We start from the raw sequence: 27,331 nt of genomic DNA, 5'->3' as shown, positions 1-27,331 counted from the left end.
GAACAATAGTTACTGAAATACTTCCTACAAGACGTGGTTTGCAAATGGAACACTGTAAGACCTGTTAATGACTGAATATTGTCAAAGCAGATTTCTTTGGTTTCTTTATGGATCCACATTTGGCTTTTGCCATTTGCAGGGTTCATGTACTATTGACGGCGCGTTGAAAATCAACGGATTGTTTAGGAAACTCTCTGCCTCGTTACTGGTTTCAATTTAGGTCATTGCACACATGCATTTTCTTTAAAACTCGTCTCTTATCCGTGAAAAGCATAAATATCAGCTGTATTCAGTCGTATTGTTGGGCCAGAAAATATTTTTTTTGTTAATCAATCTGACTATTTTTCTGATAATTGTCTTACCACTAGCATTTATTACTTCGAGTATTAAGACTTGTCGACATACTTTGACACATTACGTTATTCTATAAAGATGTCTCACTAGGCATCTGCCGATGATTCACTACCCGCAATATATTTACTGCTCACTCAATATACGTCTACAATTGAAAAAAAAACACCTCTGGCATCGCTGAACACGCTACTTGCCACAGAAGGAAATCCTTCTCAGTTCTTATCTGGACTTTTTTAAAAACTTCATGACAAGTTAATTCAACAAAAAAATTGACATGTATCATTTTAGGAGAGTCCACTATTAACCACTGAATGAGACTTTTATAAACCCCCCTCACCCCCCTCACCCCCCCCACCTTGACTCTTACCCATCTAGAATTTTGTTCTTGTTATTGGATTTATTTGAAACTTTGCTTCGCTGAAATGTAATTTTTGTTTACGCTTATTAATAACGAAGGCTGTGTCCCGCGCTATCAAACCGCTGCTGTCGGAGACTTAATGGGAAGTAAAAGTAATGCTTTGAATCGTTAAAACCATTAGAACACTCCAAAAAAGCGGACTACAGTAAAGCAGAAACCTGTTGACTGATACTTAGACGATGTCCCATATTAGGACAAAAGTAGAAAATGATAATTATATGTGCACTCACATTGGTCCAGGAGGACAATCGTCGCCAGCTCATAGGGCGCTAGCGGCGTGATTGACAGGTTACCGCCCCCCTGCCGTCTGTAACTGACACGCGTGTAGCTGGACGGGTGAAGTATGTCCACCGCTCTCCTGCTTGTAAGTGCTGACAGATCAAGGCAACAAAATTCAATTACCAGCCCTAATTGCGCTCAGAGTCCACCCGCGGCGTGCCCAGTCGATGTCACTCCATTTGGCCCATTGGACAAAAAGGAACCCCCGTTTCTTTCTCTCTCTCTCTCTGCCCCTCTCTCTCCGTCACTCTCAAAGCCCTTATATACTTTTTTTCAGCAATAATCTGCACACTGGATTCCGTCTGGGAGTTTGGGGAAAAGAAACTTACAAAAAAAATCTGTCTCCTGCACACATACAGAGCAGAGCCCGACGTGGAATGGCTGAGAAAAGGAGATCGCCGTCTACAATGAGTTTGAAGGCTCACGCTTTTTCAGTGGAAGCGCTGATCGGAGCGGAGAAGAAGAGGAAATTGGACGATTGCTGCATGAATGGTGTTGAGATAAAAGATGTAATAACAAGCCAGCCTGTGAATGCGTCGGGGAAGGACAGGAACTCAGACGACGAGAGAAACTGTGGCACAGACTACAGCGAAAGATCGGGTGAGTTTTCGCACATTAAATCGTTTCCTATTTGCCCGTGATTTGCTCACGACAGTGCAATTAAAGGAAGCCACCCGGTTACACGCCGAATTGCTACTTTGGCGCTCGATTTCTGTTTAGATTTCATCAAGGAAAATCTGTTTTTTAAAAAAACCCTTAATAGCCATCGGTTTCAGATTATAAAAAGTGTAACGTTAGCCACTCATTAGTTGCTAATAAATCAACTAAATCATTTGCATTATAGTCCTTGCTGGGCTGTAAATGCAATTAAAATATATATGCGTTTACAATGCCTATATAATTAACTTTTACTATATCATTTTTCTTTGCATTAAGTATAATCTCAGCCCTATCGTGTATTTCATGTTGGACCCTTTATGCTTCAGTTCTGAACGGGGACGATGCACTGGAGTGCCCTTCCCCTCCAATAGTCACTAAGGCCTATATACCGCCCAAGTGCGGCACCGCCCGAGAAGATATTCACGCCGAACTACAAGGTGCTGACCTGTGGAAAAGATTTCACGACATCGGCACGGAGATGATCATCACCAAAGCGGGAAGGTCAGTCTGACAGCGGTTCGCCAAACACCCCTCAGTCAAGGTGTACTTATTTTTTTGGCGTACTTATTTTCTTGACAGTTAGAGCTAGAATATTGGTCCCTTCATTATAGAGAATGGTTTGTGAACTCGCAGTGTTAACTTTTTCTCTTTTGGTCTCCTAATTGTTTCAGAATATTTAATGCACCTCATTTTGCTTGATATTGCACTGAAGGTTTATGCTATTTATTCTGTATCGAGGAACGCACATCGTGATTAAACCCACATGTGCCCGCTTGTAAATATTTTGAAAGAGCTTCCTTGCGTATTGGAAAGTGAAAATCACAACTTAGTATCGGGAAAATCCTTATGTTCGGAACTCTCTTTTGTTGTTAATCTATTCACGAAGCTCGATTGAGTTACTTAATTCCCGCGCAGGCTGAGTGGGAATCATTATTTTTTAAAGCTGCGTTTGGGATCTGTTCTGTGCAGTTAAATTGTCTCCTTCCCCCTTTTGGAATGGCGGGTGTTGGTTATGCTGTCATTTGGTCGTTTATTCTTTCTGCGGTTTAGGATTTTATGTCCGATCTAGCGTGGTCTACACTATTAGCAATAGCTAGCTATGATATTTTCGATCATTTCCCGCCTTAACGCTGTTATGTTTATTCTTTTTTTTTAATCGATTCCAGACGAATGTTCCCAGCTATGCGGGTTAAGATCACTGGCCTGGATCCTCATCAGCAGTATTATATCGCCATGGACATCATTCCAGTGGATAACAAGCGTTACAGGTAACCAGTTTAAAATTCAGAGTGGAGCCCCTGTGTGTGTGTGTGTGTGAGTGAGAGAGAGAGAGAGAGGGAGAGAGAGAGAGAGAGAGAGAGAGAGAGAGAGAGAGAGAGAGAGAGAGAAGAAAGATGGAGAGAGTGCGATGGGTGGGCGCTATCAGTCGGAATTTGCGCCCTTATAGTCGGGTGCTAAATGAAATAGTCGAATTTAAAACAATACCTATTCAACGAATATCAAGATTTTAAGTATTTGTTGTTTTTGTGTTGTCGGTAATCTGGTTAGAAGACGCGATTGGACGGATGTAGATAGTTGCACCGAGGGGCGCTGGATATACCTGGGTGAGCCAACTTCGTGTGCTATTGGGCATAAATCGGAACATATAAGTTGTGTGCATAGAAGCTTTGCCACAAATCCTAAATAGCTGGCTGCTTGGCTTCTCGACCCGGGTCGCACCGTGACGACCACGACTGTTCAAAAAACTCAATCAAAAATAAGAAATAGACACCACGAAATTGTCTGCAGCAATACCGGTCCTCTGGCGTTAGGATGCATCTCTCTGGGTGCTTCCTTCCGGGAGTGATGAACATCTTGCAGCCGTTGTGCAGTACCCTTCATCGTCCACGCTTCTAACCAAAATCCTATTTCGGACTGTGAACGCCGTCCAACAGTGGTGGTAGCTAACAATACTGCGTACTCGAAATCTTTATTATAAGATCACCCCCGATTCAATCACATTAGTGTGTATCTCTAGTCTTCCTTCTCTAACTCCACGCAGAATTGTGCATGTAGGCTTCGATTCACATCTTCCAGTAATTAATCTTAATTTCACTCATTGGTTGCAGCAATAACAGAATGAACGATTTATCTACTTCTTAAAATTACCGCTTGGATATTGACCACGAAGTTTAATTCAGTGTCGCCTTACATTAATAAATTGCGACAATGAGGTATGGAACCTCGACAGATGATTAGACTTATATTTATTTTCAGGTAAACTGGAAAGGCTCTATATCGAGATTGCTTTTAACCAGGCTTCTTGATTTTGACAACGATTTCTTGCTAGTTTTGAAAATGATAAATTACAAGCACGAAAAGAGGAACAATAAAGAAGATGTTTGATAATGTTTAATTGGTATTTTATCGATGAGTTTGGAAACAGTAGGCCATTTTGGAGGTGGGCTTAGACTATCGACATTTTTTCAGTCTGATAGATTTTTTTTGTATTTTTTTCGCCCGATCTTTCTCGTTTTATTTTGTGTGCCGGGGGTGGGCGATTTGGGGTCGAGGCGCTTGTTCCGTTTTTGTTCGTTTCTTTGTGCGGGGATTTTTGGGGTTGATGATCGTGCTGCCGCTCTTTTTCTTTCTTGGTTTCGTGGCTATCCCGAGAAGACGAATTTCAGGGTTGTACACTTTGATAATAAGTGGAACTTTGAAAGACCCGTTTCTATTCTGTACGACTCTGACTCTTGCCCTGGTATCTTCCTCCGTTGCAGGTATGTGTACCACAGCTCTAAGTGGATGGTGGCCGGAAACGCTGATTCTCCAGTCCCACCCCGGGTCTACATCCACCCTGACTCTCCAGCCTCGGGAGACACCTGGATGCGTCAGGTCATCAGCTTCGATAAACTCAAACTGACCAACAACGAGCTGGATGACCAGGGACACGTGAGTGTTCGCTCCCCGTCCTCTCCGCTTCCTCTTATATGTACTGCGGAGTTCAAAGCCATCGGAGATAACTGCTTATCTTAAAAAATACAAATCGACCCAGTAATTCTGTAATCGATCGCGAGCGAGTGACTCCTTGCACTTTAAACCAGTATAAAAAAATCTGGCGCACGGTTGCTGCCTCTGTTTCTGACGCCTCCTCTCGGCAGAGTTTATTTAAAACTACCTCGAACTTTATTAGATGGATTCAGATTAGGTAATGTGTTTATTTAAGCAAGGCCAGGCTCATTAAATGGACATCCAATCATTTTTAAAAGGACAAATAATTATTTAGGATCGACTACTTAATCTCGCAAATGTGGCACAAACTCCCGTAACAAACCAGAATCGAGATAAGAAAGACGTTTGCGTATTTATTTTAACATTTATACAATAGATTTACATTACGGAATATCCTGCAAATTGTGGATATGTAAATCATTTAATGGTTGAAAGTTTAATGTTATCTTGTGAAATGAAGAATCTAACTCAGTAGAGAAACACGCGATGTAACACGAACAGTTCTAAATATACTCTGCTCTGACTTCTGAAAACCATCTTTACCGGAACCATAACATATTACAATATTTTATGATTTGTATTTCCACTTTTAGCAAGTTGGTTCCATTTTACAAAGTCTTCCATGAACTCATGAACATTATTTCGCTATTCGCTTGTTTTTGCACTATTTATTTATTCTGTAATTTATAGTAATTTGCATGTCTTGGCACTGTACAACGGCGCAGAATAACATAGTTCACGACAATAGTAGTCAGTGGTAATAAACCTGATTCGGATTCGAAGTTCTCTGAATAAACTGGGATCCCAGGACGCTATGGGATTGTTTGAATAGTCGAGGCTGGCAAGGCGTCACTGCAGTGAGGTCAAGAAAAGCGGGGAGAGAGGTAAATGGGTAATCCGGAATCTAACGTTGAAGACATTGTATTACTGAAAGTGGGCTGCTATTCTAATTTATGCAGCTAAAATAATAAAAAAAAGATACGTTTTATTCTGAGAATGCGGGCATTGATTGCGAGGACGGGATTTGCTACTAATCCGTAGTTATTCTGGGAAGGTTGAGGGGGACATTTTGAACAGCTGCAGACCTTAATCCTTTGTAGCAGTCCGAATCAAATGCGTGGTTTAGTAGGCCAGTTCAGCGAAGAGTTAAGAACCAACCACATGTAGGCCAGATTGGATAAAGGCGGTAGGTTTTCTTGCTAAATAAACTTTTTTTCTTCGCAATTGCAAATCTTTGCATTTACATGTATAACAATAAAATAAATTCACGTTAAAAATCAAGCTCACATCTTCCGAATTTTAAAACTTAATCTCATCAATATAAATCTGATTTTAATTATTATGTTTTGATTGCTACAATTGCCATTGTGGAGTGGGAGAGCTTTCACAACCAGGTTCTCGGGTCGAGGAGAACCCTGCACTGAAGAATCCTTCGAAACGCGCTTTCCGTTTATTCCAGAGCAGTGCAAACGCTACAGTCCGAAAGCGTTGTTCCTCGATCAGCATTCAGCATTCCTCTTGTCGCATTCTCTCTCTATGAGAAGCCCCATTGCTTCACCTACGAAGTGCGATTGATGAATATTTTCACTTGATTTACGGCAATCTTGTTAAAGGCGGCTGGGTGATGGTCGGGTGATGTTCGGAAATAAAACAAAGTCGCGCTGGGTAACCGGCTGTTGAATATGAGAACTGAAGACTTATATTTTTTTGGCTGATTGGTTCCCATCTCATGTTCGATTTGCGATTCTGCGTGTAAAGTTAACAAAACGGTTATCATTTTAATGTGCTGATATTTATTTGAGAATTAAAACAAAGCATTAAATTGAAATATAATTCTCGGGGACGTTAAGTTGGTGAACTTGTAACATCGCAGAGGGAAAGGCTGGGTGTCGAGTTGTACTGCAGTATTTAAAGGGATATTACCCGCGAATGTCTGACTGAACAGATCGTTTCCCAACAGCAGGGTATGCATTTCTGCATTTACCACAAACTATTGGCATCTGCCAGATTAGCGATGCTACGGAAAGCATACGGTAAAATCAAAGTTCAGCAAGAACGAATAGGGAAGTATTTTGCAAAAGAAAAACACTGTTTATTTCACAGAAGCATATCGGAGAAGATTTGGTTTGGGTGGAACGCTGAACGAAACCATTGAATCCGAAATAATGAATGTTCCTCAATTTTACGATGTGGAGACAGATGATTTGTCCTCCTATGGATATTTGCCCAATGGGTCACGAACATTGAAGCGCTAAGGACACTGCCTGATTCCGTCCTCAATTAACCATCTCGTTTTCTTGTTGTTGGAACAGATCATTTTGCATTCGATGCACAAGTACCAGCCCCGGGTGCACATCATTCGGAAGGAGTGTGGAGAGGAGCTGTCCCCCGTCAAACCCATCCCAAGAGGAGACGGGGTGAAGCACTTTTCTTTCTCAGAGACCGTCTTCACCACAGTGACCGCCTACCAGAACCAGCAGGTGAGAAGCGATCGGAAGATCCGTCCTTACCCTAGCACCGTACGCAACGAGTAATGTTCTCCTGTACGCTCGGATCCATCTTCGCTGGTTTGTAGTTTTTTTCTTTACAATCTCTGTTCAATTTCCTCTGACCACGTCTTTACAGAATGGCTGTGTAACCGGAGTCCATGGGTCCGCTACACATAATTTCCCTCATTTTAAAAATATCGTTGAGAATGTGTTATATTTAGATAGTTGTGTCCAATGATTAACAAAGCAAAACAGCTGTTCTGATTTTTAAAGTTTCCTATTTTAATGCGTCTAGAGTACTAGAATGACTTAAACTTCTGTCTGAAGTAATGTATCTACGGTGTTACCGGTGTAAGTTTAGCTGACGTCAGTTAATTGGATAACTTTTTAGAAAATGCTCGTCCCACTAGATTTATTAACTGAACATTAACAGACAAAGCCGGGGTAAAAAAAAACTCAGCAGGTCTGGTGGCATCTGTGGAATAACAATCTTCGGTTTGAAAACACAAGGGATTCTGCAGATGCTGGAAATCAAGAGTAACACACGTAAAATGCTGGAGGAACTCTTTTGATCAGGCAGCATCTACGGAGGGGAATGAAGAGTCGACGATTCGGGCCCTCCCCTCAGATGCTGTCTGGCCTGCTGAGTTCCTCCAACATTTTGTGTGTGTTAGTCAACTTTCCGGATCTGCAATTCTTGGTCAGGACGGGTAAAGTGTGTGTGTGTGTGTGTGTGTGTGTGTGTGTGTGTGTGTGTGTGTGTGTGTGTCTGTGTGTGTGTGTGTGTGTGTGTGTGTGTGTGTGTGTTTGTGTATGTGTGTGTGTGTGTGTGTGTGTGTGTGAGAGAGAGAGAGAGAGAGAAAGGCTACGTTAGAGTGCGTGAGGGGAATAGAAAAATAGAGGCCGTCAATGTTCCGTCTGCTGCTTGGAGCAAAATACATGGAAATAATGGGATTCATTTTCATTTATGGAGAACTGCATTATGTAGCAATGAGCAAACTTAAACCGAGACTTTGACAATGATCACCCTAATGCCAATTCCAATTCTGTGTCAGATCACCAGGCTGAAGATCGACCGCAATCCGTTTGCAAAGGGTTTCCGTGATTCAGGGCGCAACAGGTAAATCGTTTCATTCCACTGAAGAAGTCATGTGAACTCTGTCTGCCAGTAATGTAAAACCTTGAGTGCTACAGTAAAATTTCAAACCGACCTCACACTTCCCACGCCTTCCATACATCGAAATAATTAGAACTTGCACCACAAGCCCTCTCCCAAGAGTAGAGAAAAAGATACTGAGATCGACGCAGCAGTTCTCTTTCAGTCGGATTCCTGTGTTTAAAGTTTAATTTTTTTTTAACCAGGCTTTGGTCTTCTAAAAAGTACAGGAAAAGATGGTTTTAACTGCTGAACAAACTCAGCTATTTGATAGCGCAAGCGCTGCAAGTGATAAAGTAGGAAAAGTTCAAGACATCCTGTGTAAATTATCGCCTTGGCAACATCTCTCCAGGAGGCGATTTTTATCTCGACACTAACTAGGACGCGAAAGCTCTTATTCCTGGGGAAAGTGAAGCCGAAGTCCACCCAATAAACATTTTATTGTAGCTTCCTGCGAAACGCCTGTGACACCCCCCCTCCCCCCCCCCCATAAAGGCAGGGTGAAGGCCGTTGAATGGCATCGAAATATTAACGAGCAAACATCTCGCCCGACTTTCTTGATCACCTTTCACGACCCTGGCCTCGTTCAACTTGGGCCAATTACGCTTTGATTTAAATCCTTCGCCAGATTCTTATACATAAATAGAGAGGACACGGTGACAGCTGCCCTCAGTGTACCTGACCCGTTGGGATGTAAGCGCGTCCAAACCGCTGGGTCCAGTTTTTGCTGGCGGTAACTAAGTCTTGTTCGCGCTGCGGCGCTCAGTGTAAATTTTCCTGGAAAGCGCTGAGACCTATTGCTAGGAAAATGTTGTACTGATGGCAGTGTATTTGGGAAGCTTCCGCAATCTACGAATCCCGCAAAATTAGCGTGGACTGGAGGCGCTGTTCCTTCTACTGCGAAACACGCAAAATGCTGGAGGAACTCAGCAGGTCAGGCAGCACCTATGGAAATGAGTGAATAGTCGTCCGTTCGGCCGAGATATCGAGTCTGTTGTCAATCCGTCCCCCTGTTTTGTTCTTTAATCCGTGCAATGGAAATATGATCAGTGAAAAGAAAATTAATTTTCAACAAAACATTTTGACAAAAAATAGAAAATGCTTAAAATGCTCGGCAGGTCAGACAGTGTCTCTGGACTTAGAAACAAAGCTGACACGTCCTGTGTTGATGAAGAGTCTCGGCCTGAAATGTTGACTATTTATTTCTCTCCTGAGATGCTGCCTGACCAGTTGAGTTCCTCCAGCATTTTGTATGTATTACTCTGGATTTCCGGCATCTGCCCAATGGCTTGTGCTTATGTTCAGGTATATGCTGGTTTTAAAACACTCCTCTAGATCCATTCTACAGTCTGACGACAAATAGTGGAGGGGAGGAGAGTCAATGGAGGGTGGGAGCATGGTATTATCACAGTTAGAATTAAGTTAAAGAGTTTTCCTTATCTCAGCATCCTCCCAGTTGTAATCTGCTCCCTGGAAATGGCCAGATCAACACTAGCAGGAAGGTAACAGAGCTCCTTCTACATAAATATAGCCAGAATATGCTGAGCATCCTCTGCTGATTTCTTCATCATTTTCTGCTAAACCATTTACTATCCTCACACACCCTGAAGGGAACAGAGTACTATTCATTCCCTGCTTCTGCAGTCTTGTAACGTTGGCCCCAAATTTTTTTATGTATTAACCCCAAGTCTTGCCTGTTTTTAGTCTGTCTTTTGCTCCCCTTTTTTTTCTTATTTATGATACCAATGCCCCATCATTTGACACCATTTCCCTTGCTATTTCCCAAGTTCATAAATATTTTCTTATAGTTCCCCTCTCCATCTGGAACAAGATCAGTTCTATTCATAGGCTGATTAGGTCTACACTGTCACCTTGGGAGATCTCCAAGAATATAAGCCCTTTTCTAATCAATCTCTCCTCAACCTTTTTTTTTAGCTAGCCGGTGGTGTAGTGGCATTAGCGCCGGACCACTGACTGGTGGCATAGTGGCATCAGCGCCGGACTTCAGAGTGAAGGCTCCTGAGTTCGAATCCAGCTGGCTCTCTTGCACGCTTTCCATCTGTGCTGGGTTGAGCATCAAGCTAGCAACTCGGCCTAATAAAAATAATAAAACCAGCTAAAAAAACGCCGTCATGACAGCATCCCGATGACTCCACTTGGAGTTAAGGGCTCTCTTCTCCTCAAACACAAGTAAGATATGTCATCTCAAGAATCACTCCAGTGAACAATCCTTATAATACATCTATAGATTTTCACGAATAAACGTATCAGCCTTTACACATTTCTACCAACCCACATCACATACATGTGAAGAAAGAATTTTTGTATTTGAATTCTTTTCTAACACTAACAAGTCACTTGTTTTCTTCATTCCTTGCTATTACTGAATTAAGACTTTTTGTAAATCACGTGCTTCACCGAGATCCCTCTGAATTGCAAACTTGTTACCATTTAAATGTTATCTTGTGTTTCTACTTTTTTTTATCAAATCTATCATTCCTCCACCTTGTATTTTACCTGTCACGTTATGTTCCCACCCACTTAATTAACCTGCCTGTATTCTTTACAACACCTTTCTGACCTTCCTGCATCTGGCTTTATATTTTCAGTAAATCTAGATATTTTATATGCAATCTCTCATTGTCATGAATATAATTTGTGTTTACCTGAGGTTCAAACACAGAACTCTGCCATTTCAGTTCAAGCTTATGTTGTCTCTGCATTTTAAATCTATATTCTCACATTCAGTCCCAATACCAATATCAGCTGTGAATTCCTTTGGCCAATTCCAGAAAAATCCAAAATTAGCATTAGCTTTAGATATTTGACACTGAACTCACCTCCTGTATTGGCCATTGTTTCAGGCTTCACATATCAAATGAGGTTTCTATTATTTTTTTTTGTTAACAGTATATAAAAATAGCACCTATTTCTATCTCCTATAGTATCAGTCCTTCTATTGAATAACTCCTGCTTAAATGGGCAGCCGGTCCGTCATCATCTCAAAATTTCAAAACTGGTGAAACGTCTTTATTTTGTTTATATATTGCAAATTTCATTTTCAAAATTCTACTTTCATTGCTCAATTACAAATCAAATTAATTTATTTAGCACATTTGGATATTTGCATAGGTATTGATCATCAGTTGATGGCTCACACCTCCCTCTTTGAGTCACCTACCCAAATGATCCAAAATCACCTCTCTGATTTAGCTGTTCACTGATTTTTCTCTTCCTTTGGGTATTTGGAAGACTCATCTTCTATCAAGAAGAAAGCAGGTCTAGACGACCAACAGAAAAGAAAATAGCTCTAGCTGAATATCATCTATGATTTCTGGTTTTGTCCATTTATGCAGATCACCAGTAGCTTTATCCTTTGAAGCGAGAGACTGCTGGACTGGTCAAAGTGAAAATCAAGTTTATTGTCATATGCACAGGTACATGTGTGTACCAGGGCAATGAAATTTTACGTGCAGCAGTATACATAGGCACAGTGCATCATATACACAGTACTCACAAGAAAAAAATATACTAAACATAAATTATGCACAATTTTTACAAGAAAGAGCACAAAATAATGAAGTCCATTTTAGTGCAAAATGATCAAAATAGTCACGGTATTGCGACACTCTAGTGATTAAGGTTTTGCTGGGGGAGGGGAGTGGTGTACAAGAACCTAATGGTCAAAAGGAAATAGCTGTTCTTGAACCTGGTAGTGTGAGTTGTTAGGCCCGATCCTAGCTGCGAGAAGTTGGTATGGCCTGATGGTGGGGATTATTTGATGATGCATGTCAGCTTCTTGAAGCAGTACCTCCTGTAGATACTACCAATGGGGGGGGGGTAGGGGAAGGAGGATGTGTCCCTGTTGTCCACTTAAATTACCATGACAGACCATGGTGCAATCAATCAGGATACTTTTAACACTATATCTGTAGAAGTTTGTTAGAATTAGGAGTTTGGTTTGTTGGGATCAGGGCATCCTAGTGCCATCCTCATTTGTTAGACATGACCTTGTTTAAGTTTCAAGATTTTATGCCCATTAGCTTGCTGGAAATGCAAATTGAAATCATTGCACCAAAGGCAACAGAGAATCTGGTGAGTACTGGTTGGTAACATTGAAGAACATCAGCTAAGTACTGTCCACATTTTCCTTGGAAAGTGAAAGACTGTGGTTTATCACTCCATTCATTTACCAGGTTATAATTGGTCATGTTTGTGGTCAACCAGGAGAGGCTGGCTGTCATTAGTTTGTAGGGTTTGAAATAATGTCCAGTATGGCAGTCGTATTCCACAAACTGAATGTGGAATTTCTAAGGCCTGAAGCACAGAGATTTGGCACATACAGTAATTGGATAAAAGAGATCGATTGACAATAAACACCTCTTACGTTGTTAATAAATATTCTAAATTTTCTGAAGTGATTTGATTGATTATTTAATGGTTAAGTGGTGAAACCATGAAAATTGTGATCTATGTTTCACAGCTCTAGTGGATTGAATTTATTGAGGAATAATATGATGTACAACAATGTCCATCACTTTTCCTCACTGCATGTTGCTTGCTAGTTGCTTGTTAAAGTGATGGGTCATTCCACTGCATTTACTAATAGCTGAATCTGGGCCTCTGTTCATCTATTTAAAACAACTTAATTTTATTTTCTATCATAATAGTAAAGCAGCTTGAATCTATTTTAACAGTCAAGTGCAGAAATACAAATGCACTTGAATATCCTAGGAGGACAATATTGGTCGCACACTATAGGAAGGACTTGATTACAATGAAGAGGAAGTAGAGGAGATTGAACAGGATGGAAGTTACAGTTATAAGAAGAGAGGGATAAGATTAGGGTTGCTTACCTTGGAGTAGAGGAGACTGAATAGGTTTTTGAGAGAGATATACAAAATTATGAGAGGATTAAACAGAACAGATAGAAACTTTTCCCTATGTAAAATGTGCCTAAGGCAAGAAGGCATAAGTTTAAGTTGAGGAGTAAGGGAGTAAGGGATTGAATTTTTTTTTCACTCAGGGTATTTGCTGTCTGGAATACACTGACTGAGAATTTGACCATAAGACCATAAGACAAAGGAGCTGAAGTTGGCCATTCGGCCCATCGAGTCTCCTCCGCCATTTTATCATGAGCTGATCCATTCTCCCATTTAGTCCCACTCCCCCGCCTTCTCACCATAACCTTTGATGCCCTGGCTACTCAGATACCTGTCAATCTCCGCCTTAAATACACCCAATGACTTGGCCTCCACTGCTGCCCGTGACAACAAATTCCATAGATTCACCACCCTCTAACTAAAAAAATTTCTTCGCATTTCTGTTCTGAATGGGCGCCCTTCAATCCTTAAGTTGTGCCCTCTCAAACTAGACTCCCCCATCCAACAACTTTGCCACATCCACTCTGTCCATGCCTTTCAACATTCGAAATGTTTCTATGAGGTCTCCCCTCATTCTTCTAAACTCCAAGAAATACAGTCCAAGAGCGGACAAACGTTCCTCATATGTTAACCCTCTCATTCCCGGAATCATTCTAGTGAATCTTCTCTGTACCCTCTCCAACGTCATCCTTTCTTAAATAAGGAGACCAAAACTGCCCACAGTACTCCAAGTGAGGTCTCACCAGCGCCTTATAGAGCCTCAACATCACACCCCTGCTCCTGTACTCTATCCCTCTAGAAATGAATGCCAACATTGCATTCGCCTTCTTCACTACTGACTCAACCTGGAGGTTAACTTTAAGGGTATCCTGTACGAGGACTCCCAAGTCCCGTTGCATCTCAGAACTTTGAAATTCTTTCTCCATTTAAATAATAGTCTGCCCGTTTAATTTTTCTGCCAAAGTGCATAACCATACACTTTCCAACATTGTACTTCATTTGCCACTTCTCTGCCCATTCGTCAAATCTATCCAAGTCTCTCTGCAGACTCTCCGTTTCCTCAGCACTACCGGCCCCTCCACCTATCTTCGTATCATCAGCAAACTTAGCCACAAAGCCATCTATTCCATAATCCAATTTGCTGGAGATAGGTACTGTCACAACATTTGAGAAGCGTCTGGATGAGCATTTGAATCACTAAAGCATAGTAGGTCATGTTCTGGCAAATGGGATAAGTATAGATGGATACTTCATTGGTATGAACAGCTGAAGGGTCTCTTTCTCTCTTTATAACTTAATGATTTTAACACAGGTATCATAAAAGAAAAGCTAATTTTGTATTGTGGTTGTATAAACGATGATGGGCTTAAACTATAACTGGTTGATGCTAATTTATACTTCTGTTGTAAATGAAAATCTCATTGATTATAGTTATTTTCTCCAGCAAACTTTACTGGAGATATTTTTTCATCTATCAATGTTGTACCAATTTTGCTTACCAAACTATGTTGGGGCAAAAACAATTCAGATGTGGCTTTTAAAATCGGTGTACTGTCTGAAAAGTTTGCATGTGAATGGTGCAATCATTTAAATATGATGTTTAAACCATTTGTATGGCATTGCAACATGGGCTCCTGATGGATATGAAATTACCAGCATGAAATGGAAAAAATTGAAAGTGATTCATTCTCATTTCAGTTTTGGGAAGAAAAATGCCAGGGGTTCTGTTCCACTGTTATTTAGATAAACAGACATGGTGCCCTAAAAGCTGGATTGCATTCACACATTAGGAGAAAGGATGCAATTATTTCCCTGAATGACTTCATGCAAAGCTAAGCTTGGTGAAATAGTAATATGTTGGAACATGCTTAAATATTAACAACTTTGTAAGAATTGAATGAGGTTATAGTTTTAAATTAACTGTCCCAACGGCCATTAGCCAAGAGGCAAAAATAAAAATAAATTTTAAACAATTCTATACATTGTTCAAAAAGATTAACAAATTAGGAAATAATACTGTATAAATAAATCTAAATCTAGCTGTTATTTGAACCATTCTTACTTTGATTTTAAAATGACTGTCCCTTAAATTGCCTTGTGAATGTTCCTCTGAGACCAGGAGAGAATATGTCCTTATTTATTTGTGGTGGCAGGGTGAAGATACATCTCTATCAAGGGAGGTATAAAGCACTTCTTCCTTCCACTAGCCTGTAGGTTACTTTCGGCCAAGGTGTAGCACCCGCTTAGTCCCCCGATCAGGGTTCATGTGAAGTCATGGGAGCAGGTGGTGGATGGTCATTTGAGCAGTTGGTGCATATCACAAGTCCTGGTTATGTGACCACTGACGCCAGGCAGACAATCTCTGCAGAGTTTGATAATGGCTGGGATCACCTGTATTTTAAAGACACTGCTCAGAAGAAAGCAAAAGCAAACCACTTCTGTAGAAAAACTCGCCGAGAATAATCATGGTCATTGACCATGATCACCCACATCATACAACACAGCACATGATAATGCTGATGATGATCTGTAATAACAAATCAAGCTAAGCTTCATTGCTTAATTATTAGAAATGGCTTTTGAGAGCAGTTTGCATTGAGCATATTAGGGGGATCAGCTATACTGGATTGGATGCTATGTAATGAACCGGAGGTGGTTAGGGAGCTTGAGGTAAAAGAACCCTTAGGAAACAGTGATCACAATATGATTGAGTTCAACTTGAAATTTGAGAGGGAGAAAGTAAAGTCTGATGTAGCAGTATTTCAGTGGAGTAAGGGAAATTACAGTGATATGAGAAAGGAATTGGCCAAAGTAAATTGGAAGGAGCAGCTGGCAGGGATGTCAGCAGAGCAGCAATGGTGTGCATTTCTGGGAAAAGTGGGGAATGTGCAGGATATATGTATTCCAAAAATGAAGAAATACTCAAATGGGAAAATAGTACAACCATGGCTGGAAAGGGAAGTCAGAGCTATTGTAAAAGTAAAAGAAAGGGCATACAACAAAGCAAAAATGAGTGGGAAGATAAAGGATTGGGAAGTTTTTAAAAAACTATAGAGAACAACTAAAAGAAATCAGAAGAGAAAAGATGAAATATAAAAGCAAGCTAGCAAAAGATATCAAAGTGGACAGTAGAAGTTTTTTCAAGTATGTTAAAAATAAAAGAAAAATGAGAGTGGATATAGGACTGTTAGAAAATGAGGCAGGAGAAACAATAACGGGGGACAAGGAGATGGCAGATGAACTAAATGAGTATTTTGCATTAGTTTTCATTGTGGAAGACACTGACAGTATGCCTGACGTTGTAGTGTGTGAAGGGAGAGAAGTGAGTACAGTTACTATTACAAGAGAGAAGGTGCTCAAAAAGCTGAAAGACCTAAACGTACATGAGTCACCCGGACCAGATGAACTGCACCCTAGGGTTCTGAAAGAGGTAGTGTTAGAGACTGTGGTGGCATTAGAAATGATCTTTCAAAAATCATTGGACTCTGGCATGATGCCAGAGGACTGGAAAATTGCAAATGTCACTCCAGTCTTTAAGAATGGAGGAAGGCAGCAGAAAGGAAATTATAGACCAGCTAGCCTGATCTCAGTGGTTGGGAAGATGTTAGAGTCAATTGTTAAGGATGAGGTGATGGAGTACTTGGTGACACAGGACGAGATAGTACAAAGTCAGCATGGTTTCTTTCAGGGAAAATCTTGCCTGACAAACCTATTGGAATTCTTTGAGGAGATTACAAATAGGATAGGTAAGGAGGATGCAGTGGATCTTGTATATTTGGACTTTCAGAAGGCCTTTGACAAGGTGTCACACATGAGGCTGCTTACCAATTTGAGAGCCCATGGTATTACAGGAAAGTTAATAGCATGGTTAGAGCATTAGCTGATTGATAGGAGGCAGTGAGTGGGAATAAAAGGATCCTTTTCTGGTTGGCTGCCAGTGACTAGTGGTGTTCCACAGCAGTTGATGTTGGGACCACTTTTTTTTTATGCTGTATATCAATGATTCAGATGATGGAATAGATGGCATTGTTGCCAAGTTTGCAGATGTTACAAAGATTGGTGAAGGGGCAGGTAGTGTTGAGGAAACAGATAGGATACAGAAGGACTTAGACAGATTAGAAGAATGGGCAAGAAAGTGGCAAATGAAATACAATGTTGGAAAATGCATGGTCATATACTTTGGCAGTAGAAATAAATGTGCCGACTATTTTCTAAATGGGGAGAAAATCCCAAAAGATGAGATGCAGAGGGATTTGGGAGTCCTTGTGCAGAACACCCTAGAGATTAACTTGCAGGTTGAGTCAGAGGTGAGGAAGGTAAATGCCATGTTAGCATTCAATTCAAGAGGTCTATCATACAAGAGCAAGAATGTGATGCTGAGGCTTTATAAGGCACGGGTAAGGCTTCACCTTGAGTATTGTGAATAGTTTTGGGCTCCTCATCTAAGAAAAGATGTGCTGGCATTGATGAGGGTCCAGAGGAGGTTCACAAGGATGATTCAAGGAATGAAAGGGTTAACATATGAGGAACGTTTGATGGCTCTGGGTCTGTACTCACTGGAATTCAGAAGGATGAGGGGGGATCTCATTGAAACCTTTGGAATGTTGAAAGGTCTAGACAGAATAGATGTCGAAAAGATGTTTCCCATGGTGGGAGAGTCTAGGACAAGAGGGCTCAGCCTCAGGATAGAGGGGCACCCTTTCAAAACAGAGATTTGGAGAAATTTCTCTAGCCAAAGGGTGGTGAATTTGTGGAATTTGTTGCCACATGTAGCTGTGGAGGCCAGGTCGTTGGGTGTATTTAAGGCAGAGATTAATAGGTTCTTGATTGGACATGGCATCAAAGGTTACGGGGAGAAGGCCAGGAACTGGGGTTGAGGAGGAGGAAAAAAGGATCAGCCGTGAATCAATGGCGGAGCAGACTCGGTGGGCCAGATGGCCAAGTTCTGCTCCAATGTCTTATGGTCTTACGGTCTAATAATAGGACTGTCTCTCCCCGTTCTCTTACATGTGAAATTTACATGATTTATTTCCTGATGTGTGGCTATTTTGGAAATTATTTGGCACAAAAATTTATTGATTATTGAATAACATCTTGAAAACATAATAAATACTGGACTTGTACTTAAGATGTACTACGCCTGCCCATGGAATTATACAACAAGTTGCAGGATATGGACATGACTCAAGATTCTACCTCAATTATTGAAATCTTGTAATTAATGATCAGCTGTTAAAAGTAAGTTTTAAATAACCAATAAATTAAGTTCTCCAAATTTATTTAAACTCATTGTACATAAATGATTAAACATATCTCATGATGTAATTTTCTTGAACTAGAATGGGATTAGAGGCGATTGTGGAATCCTATGCATTCTGGAGACCCTCTTTGCGGACCCTCAGCTTTGAAGATATACCTGGAATTCAGAAACAAGGTAGTACTTTGGCTTCTTTTTGCGATCATTAATAATCATCAGCAAATTTAAACACTATTAAAGCAATAGGCAGACAAAAAGTATTTCAATAAACAGTAACACACACAAAATGCTGGAGGAACTCAGCAGGCCAGGCAGCATCCATGGAAAAAAGTACAATCCGCGTTTCAGACCGAAACTTCGAATGTCAGTCCTGCCCAAAACATTGACTGTACTTTTTTCCGTAGATGCTGCCTGGCCTGCTGAATTCCTCCAAGATTTTGTGTGTGTTACTCAGATTTCCAACATCTGCAGATTTTCTCCTGCTTGTCAATAAATAGTACTTTATTTTATACTAATTTCACCAGAAATCATTAAAAACTAATAATAACAAAAATTGATTTTAGTCATTCTAGTACTTTAATATATTAATTTCACTTTGCAATGCAAGATAATCTGTAACTGATTAATGCAGTTTTTATGCCTGCTGTATACCAGTGTCTGAGTTTAAAGGAACAATTTGGTGGTACCTTCAAGATATATATATATATATATATATATTTATAGGCATCCGTTAGTCTCATGAGACCATGGATTTGCACCTTGGAAGGTATGGAAGACCAGCAGTTGCCCATGCTGCAAGTCTCCCCCTCTCAATGCCACCAATGTTGTCCAAGGGAAGGGCATTAGGACCCATACAGCTTGGCACCTGTGTCGTCGCAGAGCAATGTGTGGTTAAGTGCCTTGCTCAAGGACACACACGCTGCCCCAGCCAAGGCTCGAACTAGCGACCTTCAAATCACTAGGCGAACGCCTTAACCACTTGACCACGCACCAGCACAAGATATAACTACTCTTTCAAAGCAGCTGTGCAAACAGCAAATTTCAAATTCAAGGGCGTGACTACACATTGAGAGTTTTAGATGTATGTATAATATTAAGTGGAGCATGAATAAAATTCATGATACATAGTTCTTGATAAAACTCCTAAATTCTAGTTGGGGATTATACTTGCATGGGCATGCAAATTGTGTGCATCCAGCTGAGGGACAAGATTCAACCATACAGTGTGTTTTTCTTAGAAAAAACTGTAATAGCATTGAAGCTTTAAATAAAACAAAAACAAGAGGTAAATTTAACAAGATAAGCAAAACAGTAAACTGTTGCTTTAACACTTTGGATCAAAATAAAGCAATAATCTGAATCAGAATCAGAATCAGGTTTAATATTGCTGACATATATCATGAAATTTATTGGTGTGCTACAGCAATACCATGCAATACAGAAAAACAAACAACAAATTACAATACGGAATAAATACAGTGTATTATAAAAAAATAAATGAAATAAGTAATGAAAATAGTGAGGTAGTATTCTTAGATTAGTTCATTACTGTTCAGAAATCTGATGGTAGTGGGGAGCATGAATTTTGTAAATTTCTTCTTTTGCTGAAGACACTAATTCTTGCCAGGGTATAAGACCATAGTGGTGAACAATTAAAGTTACCTCACTTTTTGTCAAAGGAGTGATTTTGCAATGTGCTCACCTGATATCTACTTACCACCATTTGTTGCTTGAAAGATTTGGAAAGTGGCTCAGGGTCAGGGTTGGGGACGATTACGAATGGAGGCAGGAGTAGAGGCAGCTTGGTGGAGCAGCAGGAACAACCATGCCACCTGTTGTAGCAGCAGATAAGAGATCCTCCTTGCCAGTTGTTTAATGAATAACCTCTGATTTACTGAGCATGCAGTCGTAGGCCATTTGTGCTTCTCTACAATGCTTGTTGACATCGTAGATGGCATACCACTGTGCTAAAATGGCTAGAAAGCTAAAAATTTATGAAGGACCTGTACCCAATTAGACATGTGTGACAAGTAATTTTAAGAAACTATGTAACATGAAAAAATGTTTGTCACTTTAATTTTCATATGCTGAGTTAGTCAGCTTTCACATATTCAATAGTATTTACAAGATGTTTACTATAACAAACTTTGCAAAGAGACTATGCTTTTCTTAATAGGTGGTAGAGTAACTTCAACTGCCCACCAGAACCCAGGAAGCGGTGCTCCAACACATCGTCTGCCTGGCTCTTCTTGTTCCTCACCAGCTTTCCATCTGGCACAAAATGGTGGCCAACTCTGCAACCTGAGCCCAGCAGACTTCACAACCTGCAACCGCACAGGCCTGGCTTTTAACAGATACAGCAGCAGTCTTGCCGAAACCTACAACCGCCTGACCAGCCCGGGCAGTGAAACATTTGCAACTCAGAGGACACCTTCCTACATTGGTGTGGCTAACACTGCAAGTGTGAACATGTCAATATCAGGCAACGAAGGAGAAGCATTCAACTGCCACCAACCTGGGTTGCCAGTGCCAATCTCTGGAATATCATCTCCTCAGCTACAGTACATCATGCCTTCACCATCAAATAATGCTTTCACTACCAATCAGACCCACCAAGGTTCCTACAGTACCTTCAGACTGCATAGCCCATATGGCTTATATGGATATAATTTTTCCACTTCTCCTAGACTGGCCGCCAGCCCTGAGAAAATAATTTCTTCCCAAGGAGGTTTTCTGGGTTCGTCTCCCAGTGGTACTATGACTGATCGGCAGATCTTGCCCACTGTGGATGGGGTGCATATTCTTAATAGCAGCCAGCAAAACATGTTTGACACACGGTCTTTAGGGAATTTAACAGCTTCACCATCTCAGATTCCAGCACATTTGGTCTGACAAGATAGCTGTGCTGCCTGAAACTTGCAATGTTATGTAATGAATTATTCATGGAGATCCTTCCATTTATCAACACTTTCCCCAGTATGAAATGCATTTCTGACCAGTGCCAATAGTAGAACTTCTACTGATTATGCTGGGGATCAGAACAACGTTAGACTTTGCATCTACTGAAGTGTTTGTTCCCATTGTCCTATGGCGTGTCAGGTGCAATGGTGCTCCAACTGTGCTCTCAGAAGAGACTCAAAGGACAAAGGAACAAATGAAGTGGAAAAGAAGGCCAGTTGCTTTCAAGAGTCACTATTATTGACTATGTATCTTGTATATTGACGCCGTCTTTTGAACTGGCAATTGAATTCACTAACTGTGGCAGATAGTGAATGGACTTGGTTACAATGTGAAGTCGATCAAGACGCTAGGATGCAAAATGAATCTGTCTCAACATTCAACCTCATATAAACTTACAAGCACCGTTCTTTGGCCATCTGGTGGCTTTTCTTCCTTGCCTTCAACTTTTTTCTTGGCAGCCCTGGGAGTGTTGTCCTGGAGTGACATATAGTCTTATATACTTTGGCTCCTTTCAGTTCTTGCCAAGTAACCTTTCTTTTCCATAAGTCTAAACTGTGATTGTTAATAGACTGCCAAAATACTGGGTATCACCACAGCAAAGGCTGATCCTGTCTGAACCTGATGGCCGCACAAGTGCACTTTTCATAGGATTACGTGTACAGTGACTTGTATACAAGCAATGCTACATGGATGATCTTCCCCATATAGAAAATTGATCTTCCCTTTAAATAACGGTCTGATCTTTGGAGCTGGCCCTTAAAATCAAGGCACTCAATACCGAGTACTGATCATTTCCACAATCTTCTTGGATTAATCTTTACTATATCCATGGAATCAAGTTTAAATAATATTTGATTTCTCTCTTCTCATTTTTTTTACATTATACTTAAAAACTGCCTGTTTAAAACCCTTCCAATTTAACATAAAAGATGACAATCAACATGTCAATTTATAAGGCAGAAACAAAGAAGTGATTTATATTAATTAAGATGTAATCCTGTATGAAATTCTCCCCAAAATATAGAAAACAAACTAAAATGTAGGGATATATTGAGTTACTTTCATTTTATGGCAGTAAAGTAAGCAGTGCACTTATTCGGGGGAAATACGATAAAATATTCCAACTTTTGTACAATCAGCCATGCCTTCTCTCATGATTGCCTTTGGGAATAATCACAGAGCCAACTTAAGAGCTAATAGTTTCTGAGATCTCTCCGATAGTATAAGTACAGCTTGATATACTATTTAATTGTATGCCTATACAAAGGGATCTTATATGTCTACAATATCTGGAAGATTAGTTTCCCTAATTATGCTGTTTGGAAATGTAAAATGTAATTCCAGATAGCCAATAAATACATTTGGCATCAGGTGGTAATGCTTGAGAATCACATGTCAAATGTACTGTATAGAATTAATATTACATGAAAAATATACAAGATGTTCTCCCTTATTAGTCTGGGATAAAGCAATTAAAATAAGAGACAACAATGGATAGCTTTGTGACAGACATAATACATAAGCAATAATTACAAATGTTGTTAAAACTAATCCTAAATAAGAGACATAGGCCGGTGCTCATAAATTGATCATGCCCCCATTTTGAGTAGCTGCTAAATTTAAAAAAAAGATTTTCAACCTAACTCTTAGTAAATGGTGACTGTATTATCAGAGATTAATGCCCTGGAAATATAATAATACCGCTCATAAAAAAGCACTTGAAATGACTACAATAAATAATAATTCACTAAGAATATATCTGCAAATTATCTCCCATTTGGGAAGATTTTTTTTATTCTCAAGTATCTTGGGGTTATATATGCAATAGGATAAAGAAAATAAGATATGATTCAAGATTATTTCATCTTGCTTACTCTACTTTGGGAAATATAGATACATATATTTACAAGATTCTGGTGTTTGAAGCAATTTTACCAGTTTAAGAGCTGCATGATAAGGTCTTTTAAAATAATAGAGGTAATTTGGGTAAGATTATGTTCTTATTCCATAGAGTACATTACCAGCATCACAAGGACTACAATCTTTCACTCCCTTTCTGAATTACACCATACCATAAGTGCCAAACTTTCTTCTCGTTTCGTTACTTAGCAGTGAGGACATACGTCTAAGTTATCAATCGTGAATAGCTTTGTCAAATATTGTTAAAAAGCTGTACTTTGAAATTGTTTAGAAGTGTAAATATGTAACAATGATACTGCAAAGATTTACTGGCAATAAAAAATGTAGACTTTACATGAATACGTGCCTAAAACATTCATTAATGTTAAAATTTCAAAGTGCTAATTAAAATCACCAAAAAGATTCCAATCTCGCTAGATTAGTTCATTTGTTGTGTTTAAGGAAATAGAGAGATATTGAAGCTGTCATGCATTTCATATGTTATTCTGATATCTACAATGAAGTAGTATTGCTATGGATCATAGCTGTATAGTGATACTATACACTGATTGCTTTAATATTAACAATAATAGTGACATTTTCCATTTTCTGGAAAATGCAGTATGTTTAATATTTAATATCTGTTAGTGGAAATCGAATCTACTTTGGATTTCATTGGTACAGTCGTGCAATAGAAGTGCAATAAAAGGAAATATCTGATATAGCTTAATGAGCAATCACAAAACACCTTGTCACTTTTCAAGTGATTTAAAAGATAGGACGACAAAGGCCTTTGTTTTGCTAGGATCTACCTGCTGTTCCACATGGATTCAGGTGTCATATCATGCTGTCAACAGTCCTTCATTTTGGGAGGGATTGCCTGCTGCTGGCCGGGATGAAATTGGGTGTCAGGGTGAAGGAGCAGGCCTCGTTCTTCTGTTCCTCTTGGTTCGTCAAGTGCAAAAGCTGCTGTATAGTTCTGGGTGAGGAGGGTTCTTCACTTGGTACACATATATATTTTTCACTGGAGATCTGCTGAAGACTTTGGACTCTTAGCTTAGATATTCAAAGTGTTTCACACCTATTTTTGACAGAGAGCCAAAACACCTAAATGAAAATATCCTTATATTTCCTAGTAAAGTTAATAACTTCCATTTTGGAAGCAGGCCAACCCAGTCTAAAATTGGCATGCTTTATGCCTCGTCTATGTCACAAAATAAGGTGGATATCATCCTAGTTTATACTGTCATCTACCTGAAATGTTGACTCTGCTTCTCTTCCCACAGATGCTGCCTGACCTACTGAGTGTTTCCAGCATTTCTGTTTTTGTTACAGATTACTGTATGTTCTCTGATCATTACGTTAGTGAAAACTGGCAGCCTAGGATGTACGCGTCCAGCCACTTTGCTAAAAAGGAGGTGAGGTGTTTTGCAATTCCGATTAAATATAAGGCTAATATAATTAGTGCTTTGATTAGAATTAAGAAGCCAGCATTTGAACACTACTGATCTGTACCCTTAGTTTAATGAGAAATAACAAGATGACCTAAGCAAACATGAGTTGAGGAGAAAGGGTCCATCAAGAGTAGGAAAGAATCTATTCTGTCTAGCAGGCATCCCTTGATGTTACCACCTCCACGACTTTATAGGAGTTTTGACTAACCATGAAATGATGTTAATTATCAATAAAGCAATCCAGTCAAAGAGAAGTCTTTGAATTGAAGGGATTTAAAGGAACAAATAAAGACAAAATACAGTGCATTTTAGTTAGTTGGGCAGGTTACTTGGGCCAACTGTTAAAGAACAAAAGCTAATTGACAAAATAGCCAGGAGTCTCTTCATTTATTTGGGACGCAGCTGCTTAATTGGGACAGGAGACTATGGCCGAATAGTTTCTAACTAGTGTCAGTCGCATGCATTTGCCTGGCCTTCAGACACTGCACTGTGCTTAGAGTGAACTGTTTTTAAATAGTGTCAGTTGCTTGTGTTCAAAAAGCAGGGATTTTTGTCTCTAAGAGTTGGTGAGAAATAAGCAATAAGACAATTTAGAACTGCTTTGCTCACTCACTGTGGTTTCAAGCATTCAGATTTGGAGATACCAGAAACAGCAGGGATTGAAAATGAATGAACTTTATGACTTCAACAAGGTAGGAACAATGAAGAATTTGAAGGTATCGACAATCATCTTGAATATTACATTGAAAATGAAGATTTGGAGGATTCAATCATCAATAGCATTGTCTGAAGGCAGTCCATTATCTACACTGATTTTGTTCATTTACAGTCAATCAAAAGAATATGGCAGCATACAGGTGTACTGGATGAATTCCTCTGTTGATAAAAAATAGGAACTAATACACAGTTTTATAGTACAGTAGTAGTAGTATTGATATTGTTCTAATTTATTCTGTTTTTCATTTAAATACATAATTTGTTACTTAGTTAAATGATAGTTTGTCTTTTTATACCTTTATAACTATTTTCATGAAGTTTTAGCTAATTGGGGGAGCTGCTTAATTGGGCTAAAATGTATAGTTCCCAATGTGTCCCAATTAAACAGAGTCCACTGTATATTATTTATAAAGTGCTGTACATGCCAGTCTATTACATTTTAGTGTTTTGCATAAAACTGCATGTGGAGTGTAGCCTATAACTTCCATTGTTGCACAGTGGAGAGTATCCACTAGTTGCATCATGTCCTGGTATAGAATCACCAATGTCTAAGAATAGAAAAGCTTACAAAAAGTGCTGGATGCTGTCCAGTCCATCACAGGCAAAGCCCCTCAAACCCCCACCATTGGCCCATCTACAAGAAGCATTGCCACAAGAAAGTAGTACCCATTATCAAAGACCCTTACTGTCCAGGCCATGCTCTCTTCTCACCACTGCCATCAGGAAGGGGGTATAGGAGCATTAAGTTTCACATCAGCAGATTCAGGAACAATTATTTCCCCTGAACTATCAGGCTCCTGAACCAGCGTGGATAACTTCACTCACCACAATACTGAACTGATCACTGAAAATAGCTTGTGGGCTTACTTTCAAGGGCACTACAACTCATGTTCTCAGTATTATCTATCTGTCTATCTATCTATCTATCTATCTATCTGTCTATTTATTTATTATTATTATTATTTGTATTTTTGTATTTGTAGTTTGTCTTCTTTTGCACATTGGTTGTTTGTCAGTCTTCATGTGTAGTTTTTCATTGATACTGCTGTATTTCTTTGTTCTACTGTAAATGCCTGCACAAAAATGAGTCTTAGGCCAAGATATGGTGACATATACATACTTTGATAATAAATTTACTTATAACTTTGAACTTTGACCCTTGATGTTCATAAAAGTTGCCACTTCCAGGAGCTTATAAGAGTTTTGACTGAATATGAGTTGGTGTTAAAAATACTAACAAAGCAAACCAGACAAAGGGAAGTCTCTGGATTGAAGGAATTTAAAGGAACAAATAAAGACTAAATATATTATTTATAAAGCCCCATATAAGCTGGTCTGTTAGATGTCAGTTCATTGCATAAAACTGCATATGGAAAGTGCCTCCATTTGTGAGTATAGTATACGATCATTTTCATGTTTTCAGACATTTATAGAGGCATAATGATAATAAACTTTGTCTATTAAATTTAAAATGTAACCATGATTATATAAACATAATTAAAATATATCTTGGGCCTGATAGGGGCAAACCTTGGGAGAAATTTAATTTCAACAACATGCAAACATTTATTTCTGTGAATCAATCTCCTGCTACAGACAATGACCAGTTTTCTTTTCCAAGAAATAAATAAGTTAAAATACAGCAGACAGCAAACCTGTAACTAATGTACTATCCCTACCCTTATTTCCAAGACTATATACATTTCCACCATCATACCCTGCCCCTAACCTTATTCGATTCTTTATGATATGTAGTGTGATGCAATCACTATAACTTCCACAAATACTGGAAAATTCTACTTCCTTCAGACAA

At 39.6% G+C, this 27,331-nt stretch overlaps 1 protein-coding gene across 3 annotated transcripts; it reads left to right on the top strand.

Annotated features, from left to right (window-relative positions):
• Window positions 1-1,200: 1,200 nt before the first annotated feature.
• On the top strand, window positions 1,201-25,498 carry tbx18 (T-box transcription factor 18). Of its 3 annotated transcripts, XM_072278005.1 has the most exons (9): window positions 1,201-1,651; window positions 2,038-2,212; window positions 2,878-2,979; window positions 4,471-4,642; window positions 7,015-7,182; window positions 8,247-8,311; window positions 18,570-18,664; window positions 24,683-24,765; window positions 25,427-25,498. In XM_072278005.1, the coding sequence occupies exons 1-9, from the start codon at window positions 1,219-1,221 to the stop codon at window positions 25,472-25,474; spliced, it is 1,341 nt and encodes a 446-aa protein (XP_072134106.1). In that variant the 5' UTR covers window positions 1,201-1,218; the 3' UTR covers window positions 25,475-25,498. The 3 variants fall into 3 exon arrangements, with proteins under 3 accessions (XP_072134106.1, XP_072134097.1, XP_072134116.1); XM_072277996.1 differs by lacking the exons at window positions 24,683-24,765; window positions 25,427-25,498 and adding an exon at window positions 20,664-23,677; XM_072278015.1 differs by lacking the exons at window positions 18,570-18,664; window positions 24,683-24,765; window positions 25,427-25,498 and adding an exon at window positions 10,283-10,338.
• Window positions 25,499-27,331: the final 1,833 nt, after the last annotated feature.

The sequence above is a fragment of the Mobula birostris genome, chromosome 2, assembly GCF_030028105.1.
Source record: "Mobula birostris isolate sMobBir1 chromosome 2, sMobBir1.hap1, whole genome shotgun sequence".
In the NCBI taxonomy this organism is placed as follows: Eukaryota; Metazoa; Chordata; class Chondrichthyes; order Myliobatiformes; family Myliobatidae; genus Mobula; species Mobula birostris.
The sequence above is the reverse complement of the archived record's forward strand: the minus strand, read 5'-3'. Positions and strand labels throughout refer to the sequence as shown.